The following is a 24,515-nucleotide window of genomic DNA, read 5'->3' as shown; positions in this document are numbered from 1 at the left end:
GCTATAAAAATTAACTAGCGTTCGCTTGAGTAGATTCTTTCAAGGTATATTAAAAACGAGCGGTATGTATGTATTCCAACATAATTTTTCATTTTCCGGTCGGCAACTGAATTTAATTCGCTCCTGAAAACGATTTTTTGGCGTTGGCGATATTAAAAATTATATTTATTATAAACCTCATATCGTTTATTAAAACCAGAAATAACAATAATATATACAATTATACAGTGTTTTCTATTTTTTTAAGCTACAGAGTACTTTATATTGTGATAAATTATTGAATGAAATAAAAAGAAAATTAAAACTAATTGAAAAAGTTTGGTCTTTTTTATAGTACAGGGGGCAAACGGGCAGGAGGCTCACCTGATGTTAAGTGATACCGCCACGCATGGACACTCAATGCCAGAAGGCTCGCGAGTGCGTTGCCGGCCCTTTAAGAATTGGTACGCTCTTCTCTTAGGGACCCTTAGTCGAACTGGTCCGGAAATACTTCAGAATATTTAATATTTGTTTCTTTGGTTGTCCTGATTGAAGCGTATTCTTTATTTTTATTGGGAATCGAAATCGCTATTTGAGCATCATATACTATTTAGTGTAATATTTTAAAGAAATTTGTCAACAGTTGACCTGTGATACCTAAGATCGAACTGATATTTGATACGTTTAAGATTAGTGTCACGGTAAATTTCAATGTTCAGATGTAGTGATAAGTTAGACTCCCTAATGTCAAATCCAATACATTTTTGACATACGGAACTCAAACTTAGCAAGGTCTCGTCTGCGAATCTCAACCTAAGAGTTTATAAATGTTGCTTGAGAAGTGTTTTAAAGTTGTTTCGCAAGTGAACTGCGGACGACATTTTGTGTTAATACATAGCGGTAAAGCGCTATTAAAATAAGTTTTAGTATAAACTTGAACAATAGTAAATAACGTTTACAACAACGTCCAAACTAAAAGGTTTCATGAGTTAACAATGTTATATATTTTCACCTTGTATCTAAAGTACTAGAAGTATGTTGTATTAAAAATATAATAGAATATTACCAAAAAAAATAGTTTCAACTGTGTTCCGTGGCGGTAGTTGTGGATATGTTTATATTAAAAATAAATTCAAATTCAAAAATCATTTATTCATATAGGTGACATAATGTACACTTATGAACGTCAAAAAAAAAGAAATATACATTAAATGATTCTAATTTTACATTTACTGCCAGTTCTCAAATCAAATACAATTGGCTCATTCTACTTTGTCTACATTGCGAACTACAATACTATGGGTTTTATACTCTTTCTGGCCCATCAGTTTTTTATTATATTATGATGCTTGATTTTCATATTAATTATCAAAGATTTATTTAAAACTAGCTATGCTCTGCGGGTTCACCAGCATTAATTCAGTCGTAGCACGATGTTCTATATTCTATAGTAGTAATTAGATTTTAAAATACAAAAACTAATATTTCATACACTTGGTACCGTACACTTATTTGTCCAAATTGTTTTATAATAAAATTTTCTACAGCTTTGTATGTCTATCATGTTTATCATGGGCATAAATACAACCTCAAACGTGTCGACAAATCGTATAAACATATGCTATTATATAAATATGTCTTTAGGTGACATTAATGTGATTAACCGTATATCTTAAAATATTATCAACGAAAATCTAATCCTAGACGGGTAAACCACACAGTTCACCGTCACTGTCTTAAAGACAGGTCAATAAACTTCGGTACGTTCTTAAATTTATCGATATTAATTTAATAAGTCTTAAATTTAATCAAGAAATAAATTTAATTTAATTAAGCCATTAAATTTCATTTAGGTCTTAAATTTAATTGAGGTTTAAAATATTATTATAAAGCTCTCAAATTTAAAATTTAAATAAATATAATATAATAAATAATTCTATAAAGAAATAAGAAAGCCAAAAGGCAAGGGAACTGAATAACTGTAACTGTAATTGTATTCAGTTATTCTATATACAAATTCTTTCAAAAAGGTGTATTGCAGAAGCCGCACTAAATCAACCAACTATATTAAAATATGCTTAATATTCTTGTTAGGTAACATTGAGTCTAGACTTGCAGGTGCTGAAAAATATTATGAAACATAGATATGAATTCTGTTTAATGGAATACAAATATTTTTATACCTTATCTATTATAATTGCATTCAGGCAAGACAAGACAGACAAGGAAGACTGTCAGACGATCGATGAGATACAGAGGAAGATCGCTCTCGAGATGGCTTTTTTGATTCTATCTTGGATTTTAATTTGATTAAGTTTCCTTTGTTTTTTTTGCAAGAAATAAATCGGCTTTTTATTTTATTTCTTTACATTAATAATGCTGTTTTATTAATAATGGTATAAATCAATATAAAAATGATTTAGTTTGTATACTGATTATGGGATTATAAAATTTAATGAGTTGAACAGGTTTCGCCGCCATTTTAAGAAAACAGAGTTAGTCAAATAAACAAAAGAAAGAACTCGTAGTCTCGTAAACTAATTTACCTCCATTGTAACATTTGCTGCGCATGTCTATTGCTAGTATGCATCTCTAAGCTAATAAAACATTCCTATGAAATTGCCCCCGGGGGGAAATTTTGCGGTAGAATCGTATATGAAAGGATTTATGTCTGGGACGACATTTCAGGAATGTAACGTAAGGTTGCTAATGACTGCTCTTCATAACTTTGAAATGGCAATTACCTTGTGTTTGCTTCATGTCGAGAACAATTATCTAATTCCATTTAAATAGCAAAGAAAGTTCTTTTTGTTTAAAGGTTCGCTATGTTATTTCATTATGTAACAATATTGTGACAGAGAAAACAAAAGATGAAATAAAAAAAAAATAATATTTGTGTCGTTCTTGTATCAATTTTAAAATTACTTTAATAATTTAAAATGAGGTCGTAGGTTCGATCTCCGGCTGCGACCAATGGACTTTCTATGTGCGCATTTAAAAATCTTCCGAACGGTAAAGGAAAACATCGACATTTCTTAGAACAAAGTCCACGGCATATATCAGGCACCGCAGGCCGATCACATACTTGCCTATTACATTGATAGACAATCATGAAATAGACACACATCTGCGGCTCAGACCTAAAAACGTTGTAGAGCCACTGATTATTTTTAATCATTCAAAGGCCTTCAACGCACTCGCGAGCCCTCTGGTATTGAATGCCGAATGAATAGTAATAATTATTTTCACTGGATGGCATTCCATGATCTCAGAGAGACAGCATAACTGATACATTCGTAAAATCATCTGATTGAACCCAAAATGTTTCTATACCCAACCCATAAAAACATTAAATAAGCCACGCCACTGCAATCATTTCCTTAATTGATTAAAAAAGGAACCATTTAAATAAAATATAACATCTCATTTGCTATTAAGTTTAATGCTTACTGTTAAAGTTTTAGTGCTCCTCGTTTTCTAACTCTCAAAGACATTTCTTACGGCAAGACATTGCCAATTTCAGTTCATAAAATGAAAACGGAAGCGCAATTGAAAGTCAGCACTGAATTTTAAAAGGGTTAATATATATTATATCGCTATCAAGAATGCTATAACTATTTTGCGCTCTTTTGTTTTCGTTTTCAGTGGAAACTGGGCGTTTGCGTGAGAACTGGGAACTATGTTTGTCAATATGCCAACATTAAAGTAACCGTTTCCGTTATTTTGCGCCGCCCGCCCGCCCAACTCACCCTAAATTCAGACAAACACCTCTTTCATAACTTTGTTGTTAAGCTTCCGTATTCGAATAATTCATAATAAACTCAATGCGATTATGAAGGGTAGATAGTTTATTGTATATATAGAATTAATGTCTGTTTAAATTTAGTAACATTTAGTTATAAAGAGGGTTTACGGTATAAATTAATTTATCTCGTGGTTGGAGCCTGTCTAGTGTTTTAGTACCATAGTCTAATTTAATCAAGGTGGTAATTTATTGACAAAATAATTAATTATAGTAATATTATGTTACATTCGTTACGTTTCTTACAATTTTGAGCTTCTTTGCTTATAAAAACTAGTACGTAGTAAGAAAACATTAGTAATTTGGAGATTAATGGTAAAAATTTAAAGGATTAATTTATAGTATGGGAGTATTTAGACCGTAAGTTTTCAGAATTATTATAAATAACTTAACTGGTCTCATTATTATTATCACATTATGAGAATTAATATGACATTTTTATATCTATTAACATTTGGTTGATTGTACGTTTTTTTATTCATCAGTCTGAGTGTACCACTCTCTTTGCAAATAAACGATTTATTATTATTATTAATGATCATTGGCAGCTTTCAATCCATTTATTACAGTTCACCATTATTAATCTTATGATTTTGGTACGACTTGAATCCACAAGGTTTAATTACTAAAACAAATTACAAAAACAAAATAATGTCATTATTTGTATAAGTATGTGTATAAGTAGGTACGAAGCCGCTTGTGGGCCTTCGAGGTCCTTGACAACTCCATCGCACCAGCAGCCTCGGTCTACCTGGTTTTCTCTTGCCACGAGGTTGTGATTCCAGTTAGACCTTGGGGTTCAATCCGTCATTCGTTGCCCCAGCGATTTGAGCCTGTTGCATTTTATGGATAGGATGATAATGGCGTGGACAAACATGTTATAAAAATGAATATGTCTACGTAAATTATTTTATTAATATAGGCCAATATATATTCACTGGCTGACCCTGCAAAAGGTTTTCCATGGATATTATTTCTAGTAAACGTTTTTTAGTTCAATAAAAATAACTATCGACTATAATAAGAAATATGGGTTTATCGTAGAGGGTTGGGAATTCAGGGTTATATGTATTTACTAATGCTGTATCATAAAAAAATATTAAAAATTTTTTCATTTAAAATTGAAGAAAAAAAAAATTCAGGGTGGCTTACCCTTAACATTTAGGGGGATGAAAAATAGATGTTGTCTGATTCTCAAATATGCACCCAAAATTTCATAGGTATCGGGAAAGCCGTTTCGGAGGAGATTAACCACAAACACCGCGACACGAGAATTTTATATATGTATATAAAAGATAAATATACTCGTAACCCTTTACACTTTGCAAATAAATACACGCGACGAAACTAGGATCGTTTTATAAGCCGATAGTATGTATACATTCGGACATTGCTATGGAATAAATCTTTGATTTTTTATCTCTTCCGAGGAAAAGCAATAAAGCGTCATGTGGGATTCACTTACAAATAAAGGGGACATAATATAAAAATATAACGTGCTGGAATAGCGTCAGACCACGGTCAGGTCATTAATCTCAGCTTTATTACAGACTTAATCATAAACATGTTTAAGGGTTAATCTTTTTGAAGCAAAGATTTAAATCTGTTTTATTATACCGCGCACCTAAATCTTTTTTTTTTCAGATTTATTACAAAACGTGTAAAATACTTTAGCTTTTTATCAACAACTAATAACCCGCCCCAGCTTCGCACGGGTGCAATGCTGATGAAAAGCAGGTTTTTATTATGTATTGTTATTTCCGTCGCTGGAAAGCTCCGATAATATACGCGACATATACCATATAGACATATATCATCACGGACTTTTCTGTAGACCTTTTCAATGTGTACAATACTTAGTACATTATTTTGATAAAACTCGTAAGGTTCAGCCTGCGTTTGCAAAGTAAGCGGAAAAAATGTAATTATTTACGACATCACATTATATACCTCAAAAATAACAGTACTTCTCCACTATTTAATGGATGTTATTATACATTATAAACCTTTCTCTTGAATCACTCTATCTATTTAAAAAACCGCATCAAAATCCATTGCTTAGTTTCAAAGATTTAAGCATACAAAGGGACATAGGGACTTAGAAAGCGACTTTGTTTTTTACTATGTAGTGATGATGATGATACAAATATATACCTAGTATAACTCTTTTAAAATCGGTTAAAAGGCAACATGAGCTCAATATTTGCCTCGGATTTGTGTATGTGTTTCGTGTAATTTTTTTAAGCCTAGTAGGAGTGACACACTTGTGTGTATCACTACTGGTTTGTGTACACAGCTGGGGATTGAACCTATGACCTCAGGGATGTGATTCACACGCTATATCTTATCAATTTTGTCCCTTAATCTTTATTTATTGAAGGCAATTAAAAATACTATTAATTTACATTATAAAATTGTGCGGTCTTAATGTTATTAGACCTCTACGGGACAATTCAAAGCCCATCTACGGGATCGGCAATAAGGACCTTTCGTTTCACAAGATTACCTCACTTAAGAAGGTAACACCGATTGTCTTCTAAATTTTCATCTAAACACGGAAATGAGAAAACGGAATATCCGTTTTATTGCAACGTTTAATAACCTATGTTGTTGTCACATGATTAGATATTTTTTTCTTTTATATAAAACTTATCATTTTTACATAATTGTTCAGAGAGCAACAATGTGTGAAAAGTTTTTATTGATCAAGTTTAAATATAAGACTCGTTAGATTATATCTGTGTTAACTGATGTTTCATTTAATTTGTTTCTTAAGTCTGTGGAAAAAACGCTAGTATTGGCTTGTCAATATTAATTCGAATTTGTTAGAACATTTTGGATCATAAAAGAAATTGGCTAAAAGTAATTGTTGTCAAGTAAACTAGAAAACTTTATTTTATTTCTTAAAAGATATATTTCAGCAACACATTTGAGTTCCATTCATCATAGAATAAGATACATGTATCTACTAAAAATGCGTGGGTCTCTCAAAGTCTACTGCAACGTTTCAAATGAAAGTGTTCCCCTAAGATTATTATTACCAATTCGACTTAGGGTTCTTCAATAAAAGAGTGTTCAAATTCTTAAAAGGCCGGCAACGCACTCGCGAGCCCTCTAGCATGGAGAGTGTCCATGGGCGGCGGTATCACTTAAAATCTGGTGAGCTTCCTGCCCGTTTGCCCTTGTTCTATAAAAAAAAAAGATATCCAACCAAGCAAGTGACTTTTAGTTTCCAGAACATTTTTGACACAAAGTACATAGGGAATTTAGCACAACTTAGCTCAAATATAAATTCTCTCTAAAGTAACCTTCTTAGTAGCGAGATAACGGCGCGTTCAAAATCCATTTCATACTAAAACGGTACCAGGATCATATAAAACTAAGTAAACCAAGCAAACCAATTTTAATATGCCAACCTGTTTATGTAAGCGTTAGTTATAGTCGTGTAATAAACATTTTACTGAGCTGAACACAAACATTTATTACCATATGTTCATATCACTGACAGAAAGCTCATACGTGCGTGCAATGCCTGGGAATATCATGACTAAACGATAAATTGTGCGCATTACAAATAACTCATTCGTTAGAGTAATATTATATTTTTATTAGAAGTTCTGGCTTTAGATAGACGTTTATTTGTCTATGGAAACATAGCTATTGGTTTAATAAGTTGTTTTTTTATCTTTTTCACTCAAACTGTTTGATGAGAGACAAATCAGTACTTTTATTACGAGAATTCAATTAGACTTAGTTTTGCGAATAAATGATATTCTTTATCAGAATATATAAACAGGAGAATAATCTTTATCAATATCTTAGTTTCGCACAGCCATGTTTAAAATATTTGCAATAAGCGTTATATATTTTTTTCTAATCGATATTTTTTAGTACTTTGTTAGTACGTAATAGTTTAAAGTAAATGAATAATACATCAGTGGGCCTACAACCTTTTTTTAGGCCTGGGGATGTCTGTATCTGTCACATGATCATTTACCAATCCAATAAGCAAGTAGGTGATCCTATGCCTGTCACACGCCGTCGACTTTTTGGGTCTAAGAGAAATCTGTTTGCTCACGATGTTTTCCGTCACCATTCGAGCGAATTCTAATTGTAATAGAAAGTAAGTCCATTAGTGCACAGCCGGGGTTCGATCCTACGACCTCAGGGATGGGAGCCACTAGTAGAAAATAGTTCATTAAGGTGTTTTTATTGTTAATTTAGTTTTCCATTTATTTATTAGAATGTAAGTATTTCTTTTGGCCAATCTTTGTATATCAATATATCTTCATAAAACTTCTCATCTCTAGGACGTAAAATTCAACAATAAAGTCGGCACAATAAGTCCCGAAATTGAGGTTAATAAGTAAACTTCCTTGTGGCCGATAATGTAATAAGATAACGAATATGAACGGACATATTCCAGGGAAATTGGCCTACCATTACACTCGAGGACAACGAAAGAATTTCATTTTTATGCCTTATTCTTTCGTTTTCATGTTTATGAAGGCTCTAGAAAGTGTCCACTAAATGGAGAATTTTGCATTTTATTGCGTACTACAAGTCAAAATAGGCACATCATTTTTTAAATAGGAACTTATAGAGAAATAGGCAAAAGATTATACTTTATAGAACATATGGAAAATGGGCCGGGGGTCATATGTAAGTGATATCCCCGCCCATGGACACTCTAAATACAGAGCGCTCATGAATTTTATTGCGTCTCCATCCATGGTCATATAGGCACTATTTTTTTAAATAAAAGCCTATACCAAAGTAGGCAAAAGATTATAAATGTTTCTGTACTTTATAGAACATAGTGAAAACGGACAGCAAACTCATGTGTAAGTGATATCGCCGCCCATGATCACTTTAAATGCCAGAACGCTCATGTCTCATGTCATTTTCCATTTGTACCTATTTTTGTTTTTGTACAAGATTTTGTTGATAAAAGCCAATACAAAAATAGGCATAGCGTTCGTGTATATTCTATAGAATAGAGGGGAAACGGGCAGAAAGATCACCTATATAGTCAGTCACCTAATAGTCATGGACAGTCTATGCTAGAGAGCTCATGAATGGAGCTTTTAAGAATTTGCACGCCCTTGTTTCGAAGGACCATCCAACGATTTGACCCATTGAATTGGTTCGGAAATACTTCAAACAAACAAACAAAATATCTTTATTTGTTTAGGTAAACAAGTACACTTATGAACGTCAAAAAATTAAATTTATGATAAATTTACATTTAGTACCAGTTCGCAAGTCAAGGGCGTAGAGCGGGCAAGAAGAACTGGCACCTGCAGTGGGCAGACTTTGACATGATTGACACATATACGAATTTCAGTCAAGTTTAAGTTTTAGTAGCACAAGGTCGGGAAGGCCATGGTCCACGCTACCTAGAATGAAGTATAAAAAGTCGCAGATATGTCCGAGGCCTTTTATGACTAGGCTTCATATTAAACAACTAAAAAAACATACGTCGTACATTTCATTTATTCCCTACATTTATTATTTTATCGTTCATGTGTGCGTTTAATCAAGTTAACAAACATTTCGGGTAAAAACATTTTACGATCTTAATACGTTATTTAATAAACGTCAAGTGAAAGGAAAATCACTGAGACGATTCTTTTATAATCACTTCGTAATAAAAAATATACAGAGAACGTTAATTGAGTTGTTGAAAAGAGTAATTTAAAATTTATCTGCCAAGTAGACCAGAAATTACAAACCAACCGAAAAATTGCTTTAAACACTTCTGTTAGTCTATAAATTTTAAATTTGACGCCTTCAGCAATTATAGAATACGTTGTATATGATACATCTATATCTATGATTTGTGTATGTGCTTGCTTCTCTCTACTCTGTGTATAAGCTTACTTCTTTTTCGCCATTGTCTGGTTAACAATAAAATATAATAAACACAGTGATTAATAAAATACTCGTTTCATTTAACAATCTTTGGTCCTTTTGGCGACGGCAGTGTTTGGCGTACACGCTACAATGACGAACTTTATAACATTCTAGACGAAGCCAACATCGTCCAATTCATAAAGTGTAGCCGGCTGAAAAGGCTGGGATATGGCACCAAATACATCAGAACCCTAAGTTTCCTGAACTCACAACCCGGTGCCTAGAGACACCTCGGTAGACCGAGGCTGCGTTGGTAGGATGGAGTTGTCAAGGACCCCGAAACAATAGGGGTTCGTGATTGGATACGGGAAGCACTGGATACAGTGCGATGACGAAGTGTATGAGAAGATTGAGGAGGCTAAGGGTCGATGATGATGAAGATCATGATAAAAATGTTTTTAAATCTACTCTGTAAAAGGTTGGTCCGATACCTGTGTTTGAATTAATCTCAAGATAATGATATGGACAATTACGGACCACTGTCTCCTTATTAACATTTCTTCGTTTCAGCACAGAATAAGTCATAGTCCTCAAAGGCATGGCCTTAGCTTCCTAACGTTTATTTATTTATTTATTTATTTATTATATACGTATAGCAGTGAGTTCGTTTCGTCGTGATACAGTACGTACTGTCCATACAGATGATCTAGCCCTACATTTTAAACAGAGTGTGACACAGATACTAAAGTATGTCAGAATATTAATGCGTAATGCTTATTTATCAACGATATTTATATAACCAAATAACCCCTAAATGTAAATAATATCCTAAACAAGTTAAATAATGACTGCTTAATTAAGCCTTTGGGTTATTTGTGGCACCCAACGGAATACCTAAAGGGAATGATTTAGCTGTGAAATAAAGGTGTTAATTAGAAGACATTTAAAATGTTATTATTCAAAGTTTAGATAATAGCTGCAGGACTTTACAAAAATCTAGTTATATTAAACGTGCTTTGAGAACTGCCAGTCGTTACTTTCTTAGTTCACCAGTTAATTGACGTAAGAGTTTAAGAATAAAAAATAAATTATTTTTGCAGTTATACTTCTTTTGGCGCGATGGAGAAAAATGATGAGAGATGAATGTTTACGATGCGCGCGCACACCAACACCTAAATTCGACATCGTAAAGTTAGGTCTAGGTGGCATGGAAATTGATAACTATGATCAAGTTGTATATTCTAGTATTTTTATATTTAGAACACGTGTTTCGTAACAGTACAATTAAACAGTGTGAATAAATAAATATTATTTTATGGTTTTTATATAAATTTATTTATTTAAATATAATCTTTTTGATTAATTTTAATATTTATCGTAAATCACTACTGCATTTTAGTTTTTTTTCCATTCGCCAAAGATGTATTTAACATCTAATGCGTGTATATAAGTAGGACACTTTTTTTTACATACAGTGACGAATCGATCATCTATTCTTAAGTAGTTCTAAATTAGACCCTTCTGATAATAATAATAATTACTATGGCTAATAAATACTACATTAAACCCAAGAAATTAACAATTAAGGTTAAACAAGAAGTCAACTCAGAAGTTATTCGGGGTCGAGTACACTCGTCGACCAAATGTCATAAATTTGAGTTAAAAGTTAATTTTGTCAATCCGGATAATTCCTCAAGGTTTAATCAGAGTAAGTTAGGGATAATTAATGTTCACTAAGGCCACAAAATCTAGGAAAGCTTCGGCTTAGTTGGCTACGCCGAGCGGAGTTTGCCGGTCCGGGGCCGACAGCAAAGCAACAGAGAAGAGCATATACAGTTGTCTATTTATCAGCTTTTGTATTTGGAATTTTAAAAACAACTTTTACAATTAAAAAAACTGGAAATGAGCGTTTGGGTTTTATACTTTGATACTACTGGTAATAGCTGAGCCTGGCATCAAATTTGCTGTCAGTACGGCAAATAATAAAACTATAAATTTATTTAACATTAAAAGTACAAATACTTATTAGTAGGATATTAAAAGTATTCTATAGCTGTGTGGTAGCTATGCTACGGTTTAGATGTGGGCTTATAATTAAAAAATTAAACATTAAAGTTCAATGCTTCACTAATTTCTGTATAAGTGTCATGTTTGTAAACTGTGGTTGGGGGTGACCGCGGTGCGCGACGGGCGAAATTCAGTTCTGTGTCAGAGTCTGAGTGAACCGAACGGATCGGTCGCGTCTCTGTTTCTGTCAATCGCCTGTCAAAAGCCTATGACATAAATAAGCGGGAATTTAATTAAGCGCTAGTCAACTTTGGAATACCAATTCAAAACTTAAACTTTTATTGACATTAATGAACTTTTGGTGTTTGGTGTTTTTGTTTGTGTTGTATTCGAGTGAGTATATTTTTATTTTTAGTGCGAAAAAGTTTAATCAGCGTAGAAGAGAATGCGGCCTAACATTCATTTATTGTGACGTGTCACTTTCGCCACCCGACTCGTGAAAGATTTTCACTGTTTCATTATGCAACAAAAGATAGCAAAATAGTAATTTGTGCGAAAATAAAAATGTTGCTTTATTTTTGGAGAGACACGTCCAAGGTCATTTTTTAAGATTAATGTCAAATAAATTATTAATATTAAAACACTTACTTACTTGGTGATGTCTAACAACACATGCTTATTGCGTCTAAATGGACGAAGTTAATTGAAAAGCTTTTTTTTAGCTTTAGTTTCGAGTATCAGAAGTAACATGGGAATGGAGTGGTTCAAGTTTTATAAAGTTATGTTTGCTTTTTTCGCTGAATGTATTTCGTGTGCTTAATATAAATATTATGTATAGGAAATTATATGAAAATTTAAGATAATAACAGATAATTTCTGTTAGTCTGTCACGTAAAAGGAGTAGTATAAATTTTAAATGAAATTTAATATTTAATAATTTATAAGTGGAATTTGTATAAGAGGTTATGTTCGATATAAATATATTTTAAACTTTTTTACTTTAAAATATCTATGAGTAATAATTAAATATCAAGAAGTTCATACAAAGCCACTTTACTAACTTGAAAATAATCTAATGTTAAAAATCATGTTGCCGATAATATAAAATTAATGAAACAAATAAGAACAAAATATGTTTTAAACCAGAATTTAATCAGTCAAAATAGATTTATGAAACTTAACTGAAAACAATGTGCCGATAATTTCCCAATTGTGTTTATGTTACAAATTAATTATTACTATAATGTACTGCGGATAACAATTTCAGCTTATCAGCAAAATTGGTTTAACAACCATCGTTTAAAGCTTAATTATTTATAGTGTGAAAGTTAAATTGATCTACGTATAAGTGTTTATCAATAATTATGGATTTTAATCCAATAGATTATAGTAATTCTATCGGCTACTACTGTATCTACTTTTTAGGTAACACCCATACATATTTAAAACAACATCTTGTGAAAGAGTAATCCAATTCTTAAAAGGCCAGCAACGCATTTGCGAGCTTCTAGTTATGTGTCCATGGGCGGTATCACTTAGCATCAGATGAGCCCCATTTGCTTCCTATTACATAAAAAATCTTCTAAACTATTATTTTCAAGTTATCGGGTCTATATCTAAATCGCAATAAGATTTTAGTTTCATAATGAAGGATATCTTAAAAGAAGAAAACACTTCCTCCATATACCTAAAACGATCTAAGTACTTTTTTAGGATTTTTAGGCTTGAAATATATTTTATATTATACAAATTGTAAATTATGTTATTAACGGTTGCACACGTTGACTACGCTGGGTATAGTAAAAAGTTGCAAATTATTGCCTGCATTAGATAGTCTTAATATGAGACGGAAGACCTCATATGAAAGTCCATCCATCAAATTCAATTTAAAGGTACTCTATTTAAATCGCGAAAACATTTTTACTAAGCGAAATATCTGCTTCGTAGCTTACTGCAGATTATGGAAGCGAATTATATCGAACTAGAATTAAACCGTGCGACGACCCATCAGGTTCCAGTAGATAGACCACTCCTTTATATGGAAATTATATTCGTTTTTACAAGCGAAAGCGAAATTAGATAATTATCACTGCATGATTTTATAACTCTCGTTAAATGTTAATTAATCAATAAAGCTTTTTTAAATCTTTATTGATTAAAATCATTATTTAAATGATACTAACCATTGGGATTTATTTACTCCAGTTCAAATAATTTAACTTAAAACTTGGCGGTTTAAAAGAGTCGGACGGAGTTTCTTGCCAGTTCTTACTGTCCGCTTTACGCCCTTGACTTGAAAACTGGCAGTAAATGTAAATTGAAAATCAATTTATCATCTTCTTTGATGGAATTTTGAGTTTGAGTTAATAATAAACCTAAAATCTCAGCTCCTCTTCTTTTTTTAAGTCACGATACCATGATGCTATTTATTCTTCTCCGCTACAAGAGCACCAATATTATAGGAGAGGCATCTAATCACATAATATTCCCGATATAGTTTAATAAAAATAGATTATAAGCTTACATAAAAAGTCACTATGAAAAACTCTTCTGGCCATTACCGTAATGAAAGCGGAGAACTATAATAATTTTTGCTCACCTGAATTAGTTGTTGAATTTTTTATTCAGACTCCTGATAAAACTTCAGGGCAGTATAATTTTAATAACTTACTTATCAGACATTAAAATAAGCTTGTTTAATTCAAAAGTTTGGTTCTAAGAATTTTAACTATTACTAAGAAATAACTACGTCTTTTAAACTTTAATCACAAAAAATTTTGGTTTGGCTAAATGCGGCAGAAGACACTTGGTGTTGTTATCTAGGTGAAGGCCAATTGGTATGTTCAACATCAAAAAATTGTTTCCAAGAAAGAAGCATCATCCATAGTTTTTATTGCGGAATTGATGTAACATCACCATATCGGCAGTTGTATCAAGTTAAATAATTTCTATTTTTTTTATAGAACCGGGGGCAAATGGTGTAATTTTAAAAAAAAAATTCTGAAAATTGCACCATTACCATGTCTCTTGTTATGTAGTTTGAAAACCTTATATACAAAGCATGATCAAAGTTGGGTTCATATCTCAACTCAACCTTCAACCTTCTGTAGCTGACACATTTTCGGTCGTAAAGCATGCCCGTTTCCTCACGATGTTTTCCTTCACCGTAAGAGCGGTTTTTAAAGTGGAAGTCCATTAGTACACAGCCGGGGATCGAAGCTCCGACCTCAGGTATGAGAGTCACTCGGTGAATTCATTGTTAATCATGTTTAAATTAATAGGCCTAGCAATGCTGCACATGCATAGACTGGGATCGAAGTTATGAACCGAGGGATAAACGTTCGAGGTCGTTCGTTGAAACTACCAGACCAACCCTGGAAGTTGGGTATATTAAAGTTTAATTTGCCATAAAAAATAAATAAATAAAGACTCGAGCGCTACGTTTATTGATTCGAGTATCAGAGAGTTTCGTCACTCATATAGTCTCAGTCACATTGAAAGCACAACGATCATTGAGCGCAATTAATTTTGCTTTATTCAATACGTGACAGTTACGTTTACACAAGAGCAGAGTACTTGAAGAATTTTCGGATGTTGCCAGTTTCCCAGTGGTTAGGATTCAAACCTAAGTTTATTTGGATGCCATTGTATATGTCTGTGCGTAAGGATTTGCTTGAACATGGTAATCGTGACGAAACCGGTATGCCTGGGACACAAAAATAGACAAGACATGACCATGCGTCATACTCGTGAACGGGTGCTACTTGTGGTGACTGGTCGTTTTGAATTCGTGTATGCGGTGACGTTAGTTATTTCGCAGCTCCATGCAAACGTTGTGTAAAGCAAAAAAAACTTGGCGATTAAAAAGAGTGGCGGACAGTATATTTCCAGTTCTTCTCTTCCATTATACGCCTTTAAATTGAGAACTGGCAGTAAATGTTAAATTAGAAGCATTTCATGTCTTTTTTTGACGTTTATAAGTGTACATTGTGTTACCTATATGAATATAGATATTTTGATTTTGAGTTTATAATATCTACTAGACATACTAGTAACATTATAAACAATTAGTTTCACAAAGTACCGCATGTTTGAGAACTTGAGAATTCCGTACAATATTCAAAATGTTTGAAGAAGTCTTTTGTAATTGTCTTCTACTAATGAGCACCCTATCTTATCATTCTTCGTCAACTATGCATTTCTGTCTATCCAGATACTGTCTTAACAGTCAGCACTTTAAATTATAATTACTTGTAATTATGATTATTTATTTAAACAATGGTTACGAGATTGAATTCCTCATTTTATTTATAAATATGTCATAGAACTAAACAGTTAAATATCAACCCAATAGCTTGACAATTTATGGGTAACGAATGACTCTAAGTTTAATCAAAGAAAACTGAATAGAATGTTTTAAAAATTTTTAGAAAAATGAGTACATTTTTGTGAGTAATTTTCTAAAAACAACACCATTCTAGGACGTTATTTTAATTAAAATACCAGACAAACTTCTTTTATTTCCTTCAAAACCCGAGTGAGGTTTGAAAAAACCTTAATTAAACACTGCATGCGATGATATACAATGTCAACCCAGAAATCTTCGAAAACTTATTCATTTCTGAATTAAAGAAATATTTCATAGCAATCGTGTGAACCTACAATAGTTTCACTACGCACGCGATATAAGAAAATAATAAAAATCACGAAGCTCATTTTTCTCAGCGCTGTGTTGACATAAGTCGTTGTTAAGGGCTATAAGTATTGCGAATGTAAATATTTCTTGCTCAGATAGATCACAGAACAAAAGATGTCTACACAAAGAGCAATGGAACACATTTCGCTGAGCGCTTCGCACGGTGTCCCATATTTTCTAATGAGATGATATGCCGCACGAACACGAGAAACAAAATGTCCTCAGACTTGAACCAAACTTCCGTTTATTAATAAATAGCGTTACCTATTTAGGTCTCGGCCTTAGATTTCAGTGTCTGTTTCATGATCATCTGTCTATCGTTTTGCAAGTAGATGATCCAACTCCTGTGCCTAACACCCCGTCGCCATATGGGTCTAAGGCAAACCCAATTTCTTCAAGATGTTTTCCTTCACCAATTTTGTCAGAGGCAAGGGGCTTGCAGTGGATACAGTTTCATTGGATACAATTTTAATACCAACTTATATAATTAAAGTTTAACGGTGTAAGGAAAAATCTGATATGTTAATTAAAATTGAGCGACTCTGATCCCTGAGGTTGAAGGTTCGATCCCCGGCTGTGAGCAACAATGGACTTTCTTTCTATGTGAGCATTTCGTCTAGCCTTTTCTGAGCGTTAGATCCAAAACGTCGACGGCACGTGTCAGGCACAGGAGGCTGATCACCTCAGAAACTGATACAGAAAGATCTAAAAACGTTCGGGCAGGGTCACTGATTTATTTTTTATCATACTTTATAATTATTTATAGAATTCTTTGGATATTGTTTATCTTCTTTCTTAAGCTTATTTTACGCTTCCATAGTTTCATCCCCAAAACAAAATATCATCCTCGCATGGTTTCTGTAAAAATATCGCATGTCTAAAAAAACTTGATTTAATCTATGTTCGCTTTCATGTTCACTACAGCGCTAAATTTATTCCAATAAATTACCATACAAATTGGTTGTGTGAAAAGATCTGTTTAATAAAAGAGATTGATTTAACGGCGCTTACGACTCAAGTTTAAGCAATTTGCTTAAAACGGCGTGAAAATAATGAGACAGCAATTCTAGACCATTAAATAATTTAATACAAAGGGTACCTTTCAATGTTATTAAAAGAGCAATATCAGCGTATACATAATTTCAATTTAATTCGCCAAAATGTAGGCTAAACGGATATTCTGTAAAGAGTTAATCATTATAATGAAACCATATTTTTCCTACGCCACAAAATGAAGATATTTTAGTGAATTTTTCGTGTAAGTCTTAATTGCTATTGAATATGTTATGCTTATACTTCGTGTAAGTTCGCAAAGTCTTTATAAAAATAAATCAGTGGCACTACAACATCATTTTTAAATCTAATAGGCAAGTAGGTGATCACCCTGACACACTTCGTCGACTTTTTGGGTCTAAGGCATGTCGGTTTCCTCACGATGTTTTCATTCAGCGTTCTAGAAAATGTTAAATGCGCACATAGAAGGAAAGTCCAGTGGTGCACAGCCGGGGATCGAACCTACTACCTAAGGTATGAGAGTCGCACTGCTGGAGCCACTAAGCCAAGACTGCTCGTCACAAAGTCATAATAGTTTTATAAAAAAGTGTCGGAAACGAGTTGAAGCCTAAAAATAATTTGTAATTAAACTCCAAAACAACAAAAGATTTTTTTACTATTACATCATAACACTATTAAATTAATATTGATTAAAATCTGACCAAGACGTCAGATCTTCACCGATTCAACGGGTTCATTAAAAATTATATAAAAAGTATGCATTTTCATACCATATCTTTGTAATGAGGAATGAACATTCTTCGAACCAATTTGTGGACTCCTGTCTTAAAGGACTAAAACACATTTGTGTAGGGTAGTTCACCAAATCTTAAAATGCCGGAGACGCACTCGCGAACCCTCTAGCATTGAGAGTGTCCATGAACACTACCACTGGTATCAGTTACCATATGCCATGCGTATTTCGAAAAGTTTCAAGCCCAATAATTTTAATGATAATTTTTTACGAAAATTTTGTAAAAATAAATGACTACATGAATACAAATCAGACAGCGATAAGTCTCGCTTCTAAATGTTTTACTAAATTATGTTAGTATTAGAGAACATTTGTTAGATTTTAATCTGTGCATTTACCAGAAAATCACGTACAAGCTTTCAAAGCTCAAAACACTAACGGTAAGCTAATTTCGTTGCACTGAGCTACGACTGCTTGGTGGCTACATCTGAGTTATTTCCATACGAGAAACCTTATTTTCGTGTCTTCATACAAACACGTTTATCGTGCGGAATATCAGTGGACACGATGATAAAGAGGGAGACAAGAGAATGAACAAGGAGATTTCATTGTTAGAAATTAATTAAAACAGTGTTTATATTCGTAACTACTTCATAAATAGTGCTACGTACATACAAGATAAAGGTTGAAGCAAGCAAGTAGGATTGTATTAAAATTTTTACTCATTGCCCTTTAGTGCACGCGTCTACAAAGTTAATGAAGTGTGATTTTTAATGCGGCAGTTTTTACATCATTATAAACTTACTAATAAATTATTATGTGATATTAATTGTTTCGTTTGTTGTAAGCCGGCGAATTTTCGGCGAAAAAAGAAATGTTACGATAAATTTAAATTATTAAAAATATATAATTATAATAACTATATGTAGAAGCTGAATTTTTATCAGTATCGTACCACACCACAACACTACATTGTTCATTTATTCGATATATAACATACATGGTGTTATTCCTTAGTAACTTACACTGAATATGTTTAAATCATTTATTCATTTAGGGAACGCAATATACACTTATGTACTTCAAAAAGAAATACATCCTAATTACTCCTAATTTAGCATTTACTGCCAGTTCCCAAGTACGTAGTTCAGAAGAGAAGAAATGGCAAAAAACTCTACGCCAGTCTTTTGAATAACTAAGTTTTTTTACACAATGTTAGTAAGCAGCTGCAACCATTATATCCTGTTCCATACGAACAATCTTCATTAAAAATTGAATCGGATAATAGAAGATTCATATAAATTAAAAATTGTGCATAATATGATGGTTTTCATATAGACGCAAGTGAAAATAAAATATATCGTTGCATAATATGTATGAAAATTATTTTTATCCCCAATATAGACTGAGTATTGAGGGTTCAATTGAAGGATTAAACCTAACTGTGTCAATATGATAAGAGCTGAGAAGGCCGGGTCTCCATAAAATGCAAACAGAACAAAGCGACACCGGATTGGTCAGATGCGATCTGGCGACATCTGGATTCACGCTTTTGTCTTGCATAACCCAAAGGAACAATACATAAACATGAAATAATTTGCATCTTGTATTAGGAATTAGATTCTGTTAATGTTATCTTGTACCGCGTTTGGTGATCGATTTGTTTGGGTTGGTTGGAACATTTCTGTGTTTCTTTCTTTCATTATTTCATTGTGTTTATGTTTGCCTGAAGATTCAGATTCTGTTTATTAAGTATTGTAGCGGTTTTGGTGATCGATTTGTATCAATAATAAGCTTTTTTGGTTTTGTATTCTTTTGTAATGAATCCTAGAATTTATTTCAGACTTTAATTAGCCTTTTCAAGGTATTCTCGTAATCCTTGCATGCACTTTTTTGCGTTTCTTTCATTTCATTATTTTATTATGGTTTTTTGTTGTCTGAGGATTCAGAGTTGGGTAATTAAATATTGTAGCGATTTTGGCGATAAATTTATGTGGATTAAACTAACAAGCATTTTTGGTACTGTTTTCTTTTATCATGAAATCTAGTATTTATCTAAGACTTTGATTAGATTTTTTAAGGTCCCTCAATATTACACGCACATTTACCCTTCTTTTTATCGCTATTTTAATTAGGTTTTAAGGGCAAAACTTTCGATCAAAAATGTTCTTCTTTAAGATGTTCACGTGAAAGAGTGTACAAACATTCACCACCTCAACCTTAAGAATGAAAAAATAACACTACAAATCTTGATTCTTAATAAACTAAAAAAACAGACACAAAAACATATTTAAATCGCAAAAGCTTCCAATACTACAGAATTATTTATTTGAAACAACAATAGGAAAAAACTTCAGATAACTTTCGGAAAAACTTCAATTGCGGCAACACAAACTTTTCTTGTCGGAATACTTAAAATACCCGTCCCGCACAAAGGAATATCATTTTTAGCAACGATTTTTCTTTAACAACTCAAAAGTATTTCTATAAACGTTATAATAAATTCAACATCTGTGGTGATTAATACCACCTTCAATAAAACAAAGAAGATTCAATTGCGATGTTTTTTTATGTTTATATTAATTTCAGAGCAATATCTATCTGCATGGTACACACATCTGACGAGGTCACTGAGAAACTGACCACAAATTAAAATATTAACTACCTACTACTACCTACTACTACTACCTAAATACTAACTACTCAAAGAACGAAACGAAAACAAAAGAAAAATCTTAAGATTAATTATTTCAATAACATACGTTTATATACCTTCTTCTACTTACTTAAATATTTATTTTAGTTTGAAACATTGTTAATTAAGTTCACATTGTTAGCTTTAAAAGCACAATTGGCCTTGACCTCGAATGTAGCTTTTGGACGTTTTTTAGTTTCAACACGTTATTTTGTTACAACAAAGATTTTAAAAAACCAAAAAGAGCAGGTTACATAAGTTATTAGGTAACGGGCGGCCTTATCGCTAACAAGCGATTTCTTCCAGGAAACAATAAAAAAAGAAACACCTACAGAGATTAAAGTACAAGAAGTGCATAATTAATTAACAAAAAGAAACTCAAAATAACATGACTGACATGAATTATTAATTGTGTCTCAATTAACCTTTGGACAAGATTTTACATTACGTATGCCTATGCTACTACTAGTTACGAGGAAGAAAATTGATCAAAAAGAAGATTTTTAAATAAATTTAAGGACCAATTTCATTCATTACAAATATATGATTGCGACAAAATTCATCTCTAGCTAGTCCCTGTGTAGACATCTATACGGAGGTACATGGTAGTTGGTACATTATAAAAACAATAAAAAAACTAGTCGTATAAAATATACACTAAGTATTTGAGAGTGGTTTTATAAACATGCGCTGAGTCTATGGTAGTTTTTGGAACCACAGAGTCATTACAAAAAATGTAGAATTACAATCCAATTACAATATTTATTTTTTAAAAGTTCATAATTCAACTTCTTATTTACAACAAATCTTTTCTTATCAAAAGCTTGTATGTACAGACCGCATATAAAAATCATAGACAACGATCCCTTCTAATTTATGGTGTCACATTCGGCAATCACTTTTAGTTTACTGCCCACAGTAGCAAACCTTGCCTCGCCACAATTGTGACCAAATTAACCACTTTCTATTGCCGGAAGTTATAATCATGCATAATTTAACGATTAATTCAAGCAATTTCATATTGAGTAAATTATGACCAATTAGACGAGATCCTTATTACTATGGAGTAATAGTTAAATGTGCGCTCGTTAAATTAAAGTTATGATTCGGAAAAATATTGCATTATTGAATATATTTTGTATTATCAATTTTTAACATAGGTAATTTTTTATTATACAATCCAACTTGAGACTAAAAGTTATGTGTAATTATAAGTATAAATAAAATCGGCTAAATTAAAAATAAAGACCAAAACAGTGGAGTTACATACTGCTTAGATCTTGGCCTCAGATTTCTTTATCTGTTTCATGATAATGTAAAAAATAAAAAAGCTAATATTTTAGCGTGTTACTTCAATAAGTAAACATTAATTCAAAGCAGTTACTAAGTGTGAGCGGGGGACCACCAATGCTGCACGTGTACAGCCGGGGATCAAACCCAGGACCTTAAGAACACTGACACAAATTATAAAATCTCCATAAAGGAATATTTAGCGCTAAAATCAAATATTATTGGCGTATTAGATACAGGTGCTTTGAGAAATTACAAAACAGTTAAAACTATAAATATGTTGGCAAACTGTGCATTTAAAATTAATATGTCTATAGACTTACTTGGTCAATAAATTGTGCATTTATTTGATTTCTCTTTACAGGTACCAATCTGGGGATTAGCTTAATAGGATGTGCGTGTGTGAGTGGCGAACTATAGCTAAAGTGCTTAAAGTGTGGGATTAAAGTGAGTGCTATATGAGACGTTTAGAGTGTATCATATAACATTGGAATGGAGCCCTTGCCAAGAGGGGGCCGCGTTTTTGTGGCCTTCTTCGCGACCGTGTTTTGGGGAATTGGTAAGTAATACCTTCGTATAATCTTTCTTTTAATGTTACTGGCATTGGAGACGTCATATTGTATAAACGAGGTTTTATAAAGTGCGCTTCACTTTCAAAAATAAAATTCCTAACATTCGAACACTACAAAATAAAACAAAATCAATTGTATATTTAAAAAAATAACTCTTATCGTTAAAAAATCAAACATATCATTACGCAATACTCGTCGAGCGAGTTTGCTTATCTTGCCGAAGCCGCGTACAAATTATTTGAAGAAGTCTATTAAATATGAGGGGGCCAATTTTATTTAATCAATTAGCATCTCTTAAAAATAAAATTGGCGCGTTCTATAGTCTGTGGTTTGTTTATACTCTATAGTTACTTCCTTTTGATGACTTTTGTTAATCTGCTTGTTCCTATTGTAATCTCTGTTATATTAAAACAATAAAACTGATTCAACAAGTATGCCTCTAAGTGCTTGTCACATTAAAAATTTTATTTTTTCTTTGTTTTTACCAATGTATCAGTATGCCAAGTGTTGGCAAACTTTATCAATAAAAAAAATTAAATTAATATTAAATTACACTCTGCTAACACCATCTAAAACTCGTAATATTATCGCGTTTAACTAATTCAAAGACATTAAAGATACATATTTGAATAGCCTAGTGGACTTTAAGACATCTGACGAAATTACGGCATGACTTTTCCATGTCTCTGTATATTGTTTAAACAAAAGACGTATGCTACATAATAAAGATAGAAAATGATTTAATTTATTATAAGACGTGGAAGTTAGCATCGTGTCTGTTGCTACAATTAAGTTTATTTCTATACTGAAAACGGGAACCAAATAATAATACATTAATGAACCATTAATCAATATAATTTACTAAAAAAAAAAAATTACAGTACTGAACACTGTCTCACAGGACACATACAAAGGCAGCCACCGCAGCCTGTGAACCCTATACTAGTTGGTGCGATTCATTAAAGAGAAAAGAATGCTTTTTAAAATATGGAGGTTCTATCTCTTACTAAGAAACTTTACTGAAATCCGATTCCAAAGCTCACTGTTTCGCAAATGGAAATTCCTAGAGAAGCTGTAAAAGCGCCATAGACTTGGTTCATGAAACCTATCTTTAATTCGGTTTCATTATGGAAATAATGTCAGGTTGTTGATGCAGAATAGATCAGGATACACGATTCTCCAGATTCTATTTTTGAATTAACTAAACCATTTCGGATAAATTACGTACAGTTATAAATCTACTACTAACTTAATGTATAGTCAGCAACAATGTTTTACATGCCTCACAAGTGATAGGGACAGCAAGCCACGTAATTCAATGTTTCAATTACGTCAAAGTATTATTTAAAAGTTAAAAAAATAAATCAGTGGCGCTACAACCTCTTTAGGTATTGGTCTCAGATTTCTCAATCTGTTTCATGATCATTTTTAAATCTAATAGGCAAGTAGGTGATCAGCCTCCAGTGCCTGACACACGTCGTCGACTTTTTGGGTCTAAGACATGTCCGTTTCCTCACGATGTTTTCCTTCACCATTCGAGCCAATGTTAAATGCGTACATAGAAAGAAATTCCATTGGTGCACAGCCGGGGATCGAATTTACGACCTCAGGGAACCTCAGGAACGACCTCCTGCTATTTTAATGTTAACCGAGCATAAAAGCACCTACATTAACATGTTTTATAATTTAAACTGAATGATATAATCCTTCGTTCCACATTGAATTTATAATTGCACAATAATAGCACAATTAAACTGTTTAGAACTTTGTTCGATTGAAAATTGAGTGCTTTATATTCAACAAATAAAGCCACAAATGGAGATGGGAGGCGCTGCTTTAAATATTAATTACCACGCCTTTGTTTCAGAAAT

The 24,515-nt window shown here is 32.6% G+C and overlaps 1 protein-coding gene across 1 annotated transcript in view; it reads left to right on the top strand.

Moving 5' to 3' along the window:
* Positions 1-11,852: 11,852 nt before the first annotated feature.
* Positions 11,853-24,515, top strand: part of LOC110998411 — a 58,894-nt gene continuing 46,231 nt past the window's right edge. The window contains exons 1-2 of the mRNA XM_022267064.2: positions 11,853-12,037; positions 22,437-22,631. Coding sequence (XP_022122756.2) covers positions 22,565-22,631 — 67 coding nt within the window. The 5' untranslated portion in view covers positions 11,853-12,037; positions 22,437-22,564. The remainder of the gene's footprint in view (positions 12,038-22,436; positions 22,632-24,515) is intronic.

The sequence above is a fragment of the Pieris rapae genome, chromosome 12 (assembly GCF_905147795.1).
Source record: "Pieris rapae chromosome 12, ilPieRapa1.1, whole genome shotgun sequence".
Classification (NCBI taxonomy): Eukaryota; Metazoa; Arthropoda; class Insecta; order Lepidoptera; family Pieridae; genus Pieris; species Pieris rapae.
This window is presented reverse-complemented; position numbering and strand designations above follow the sequence as displayed.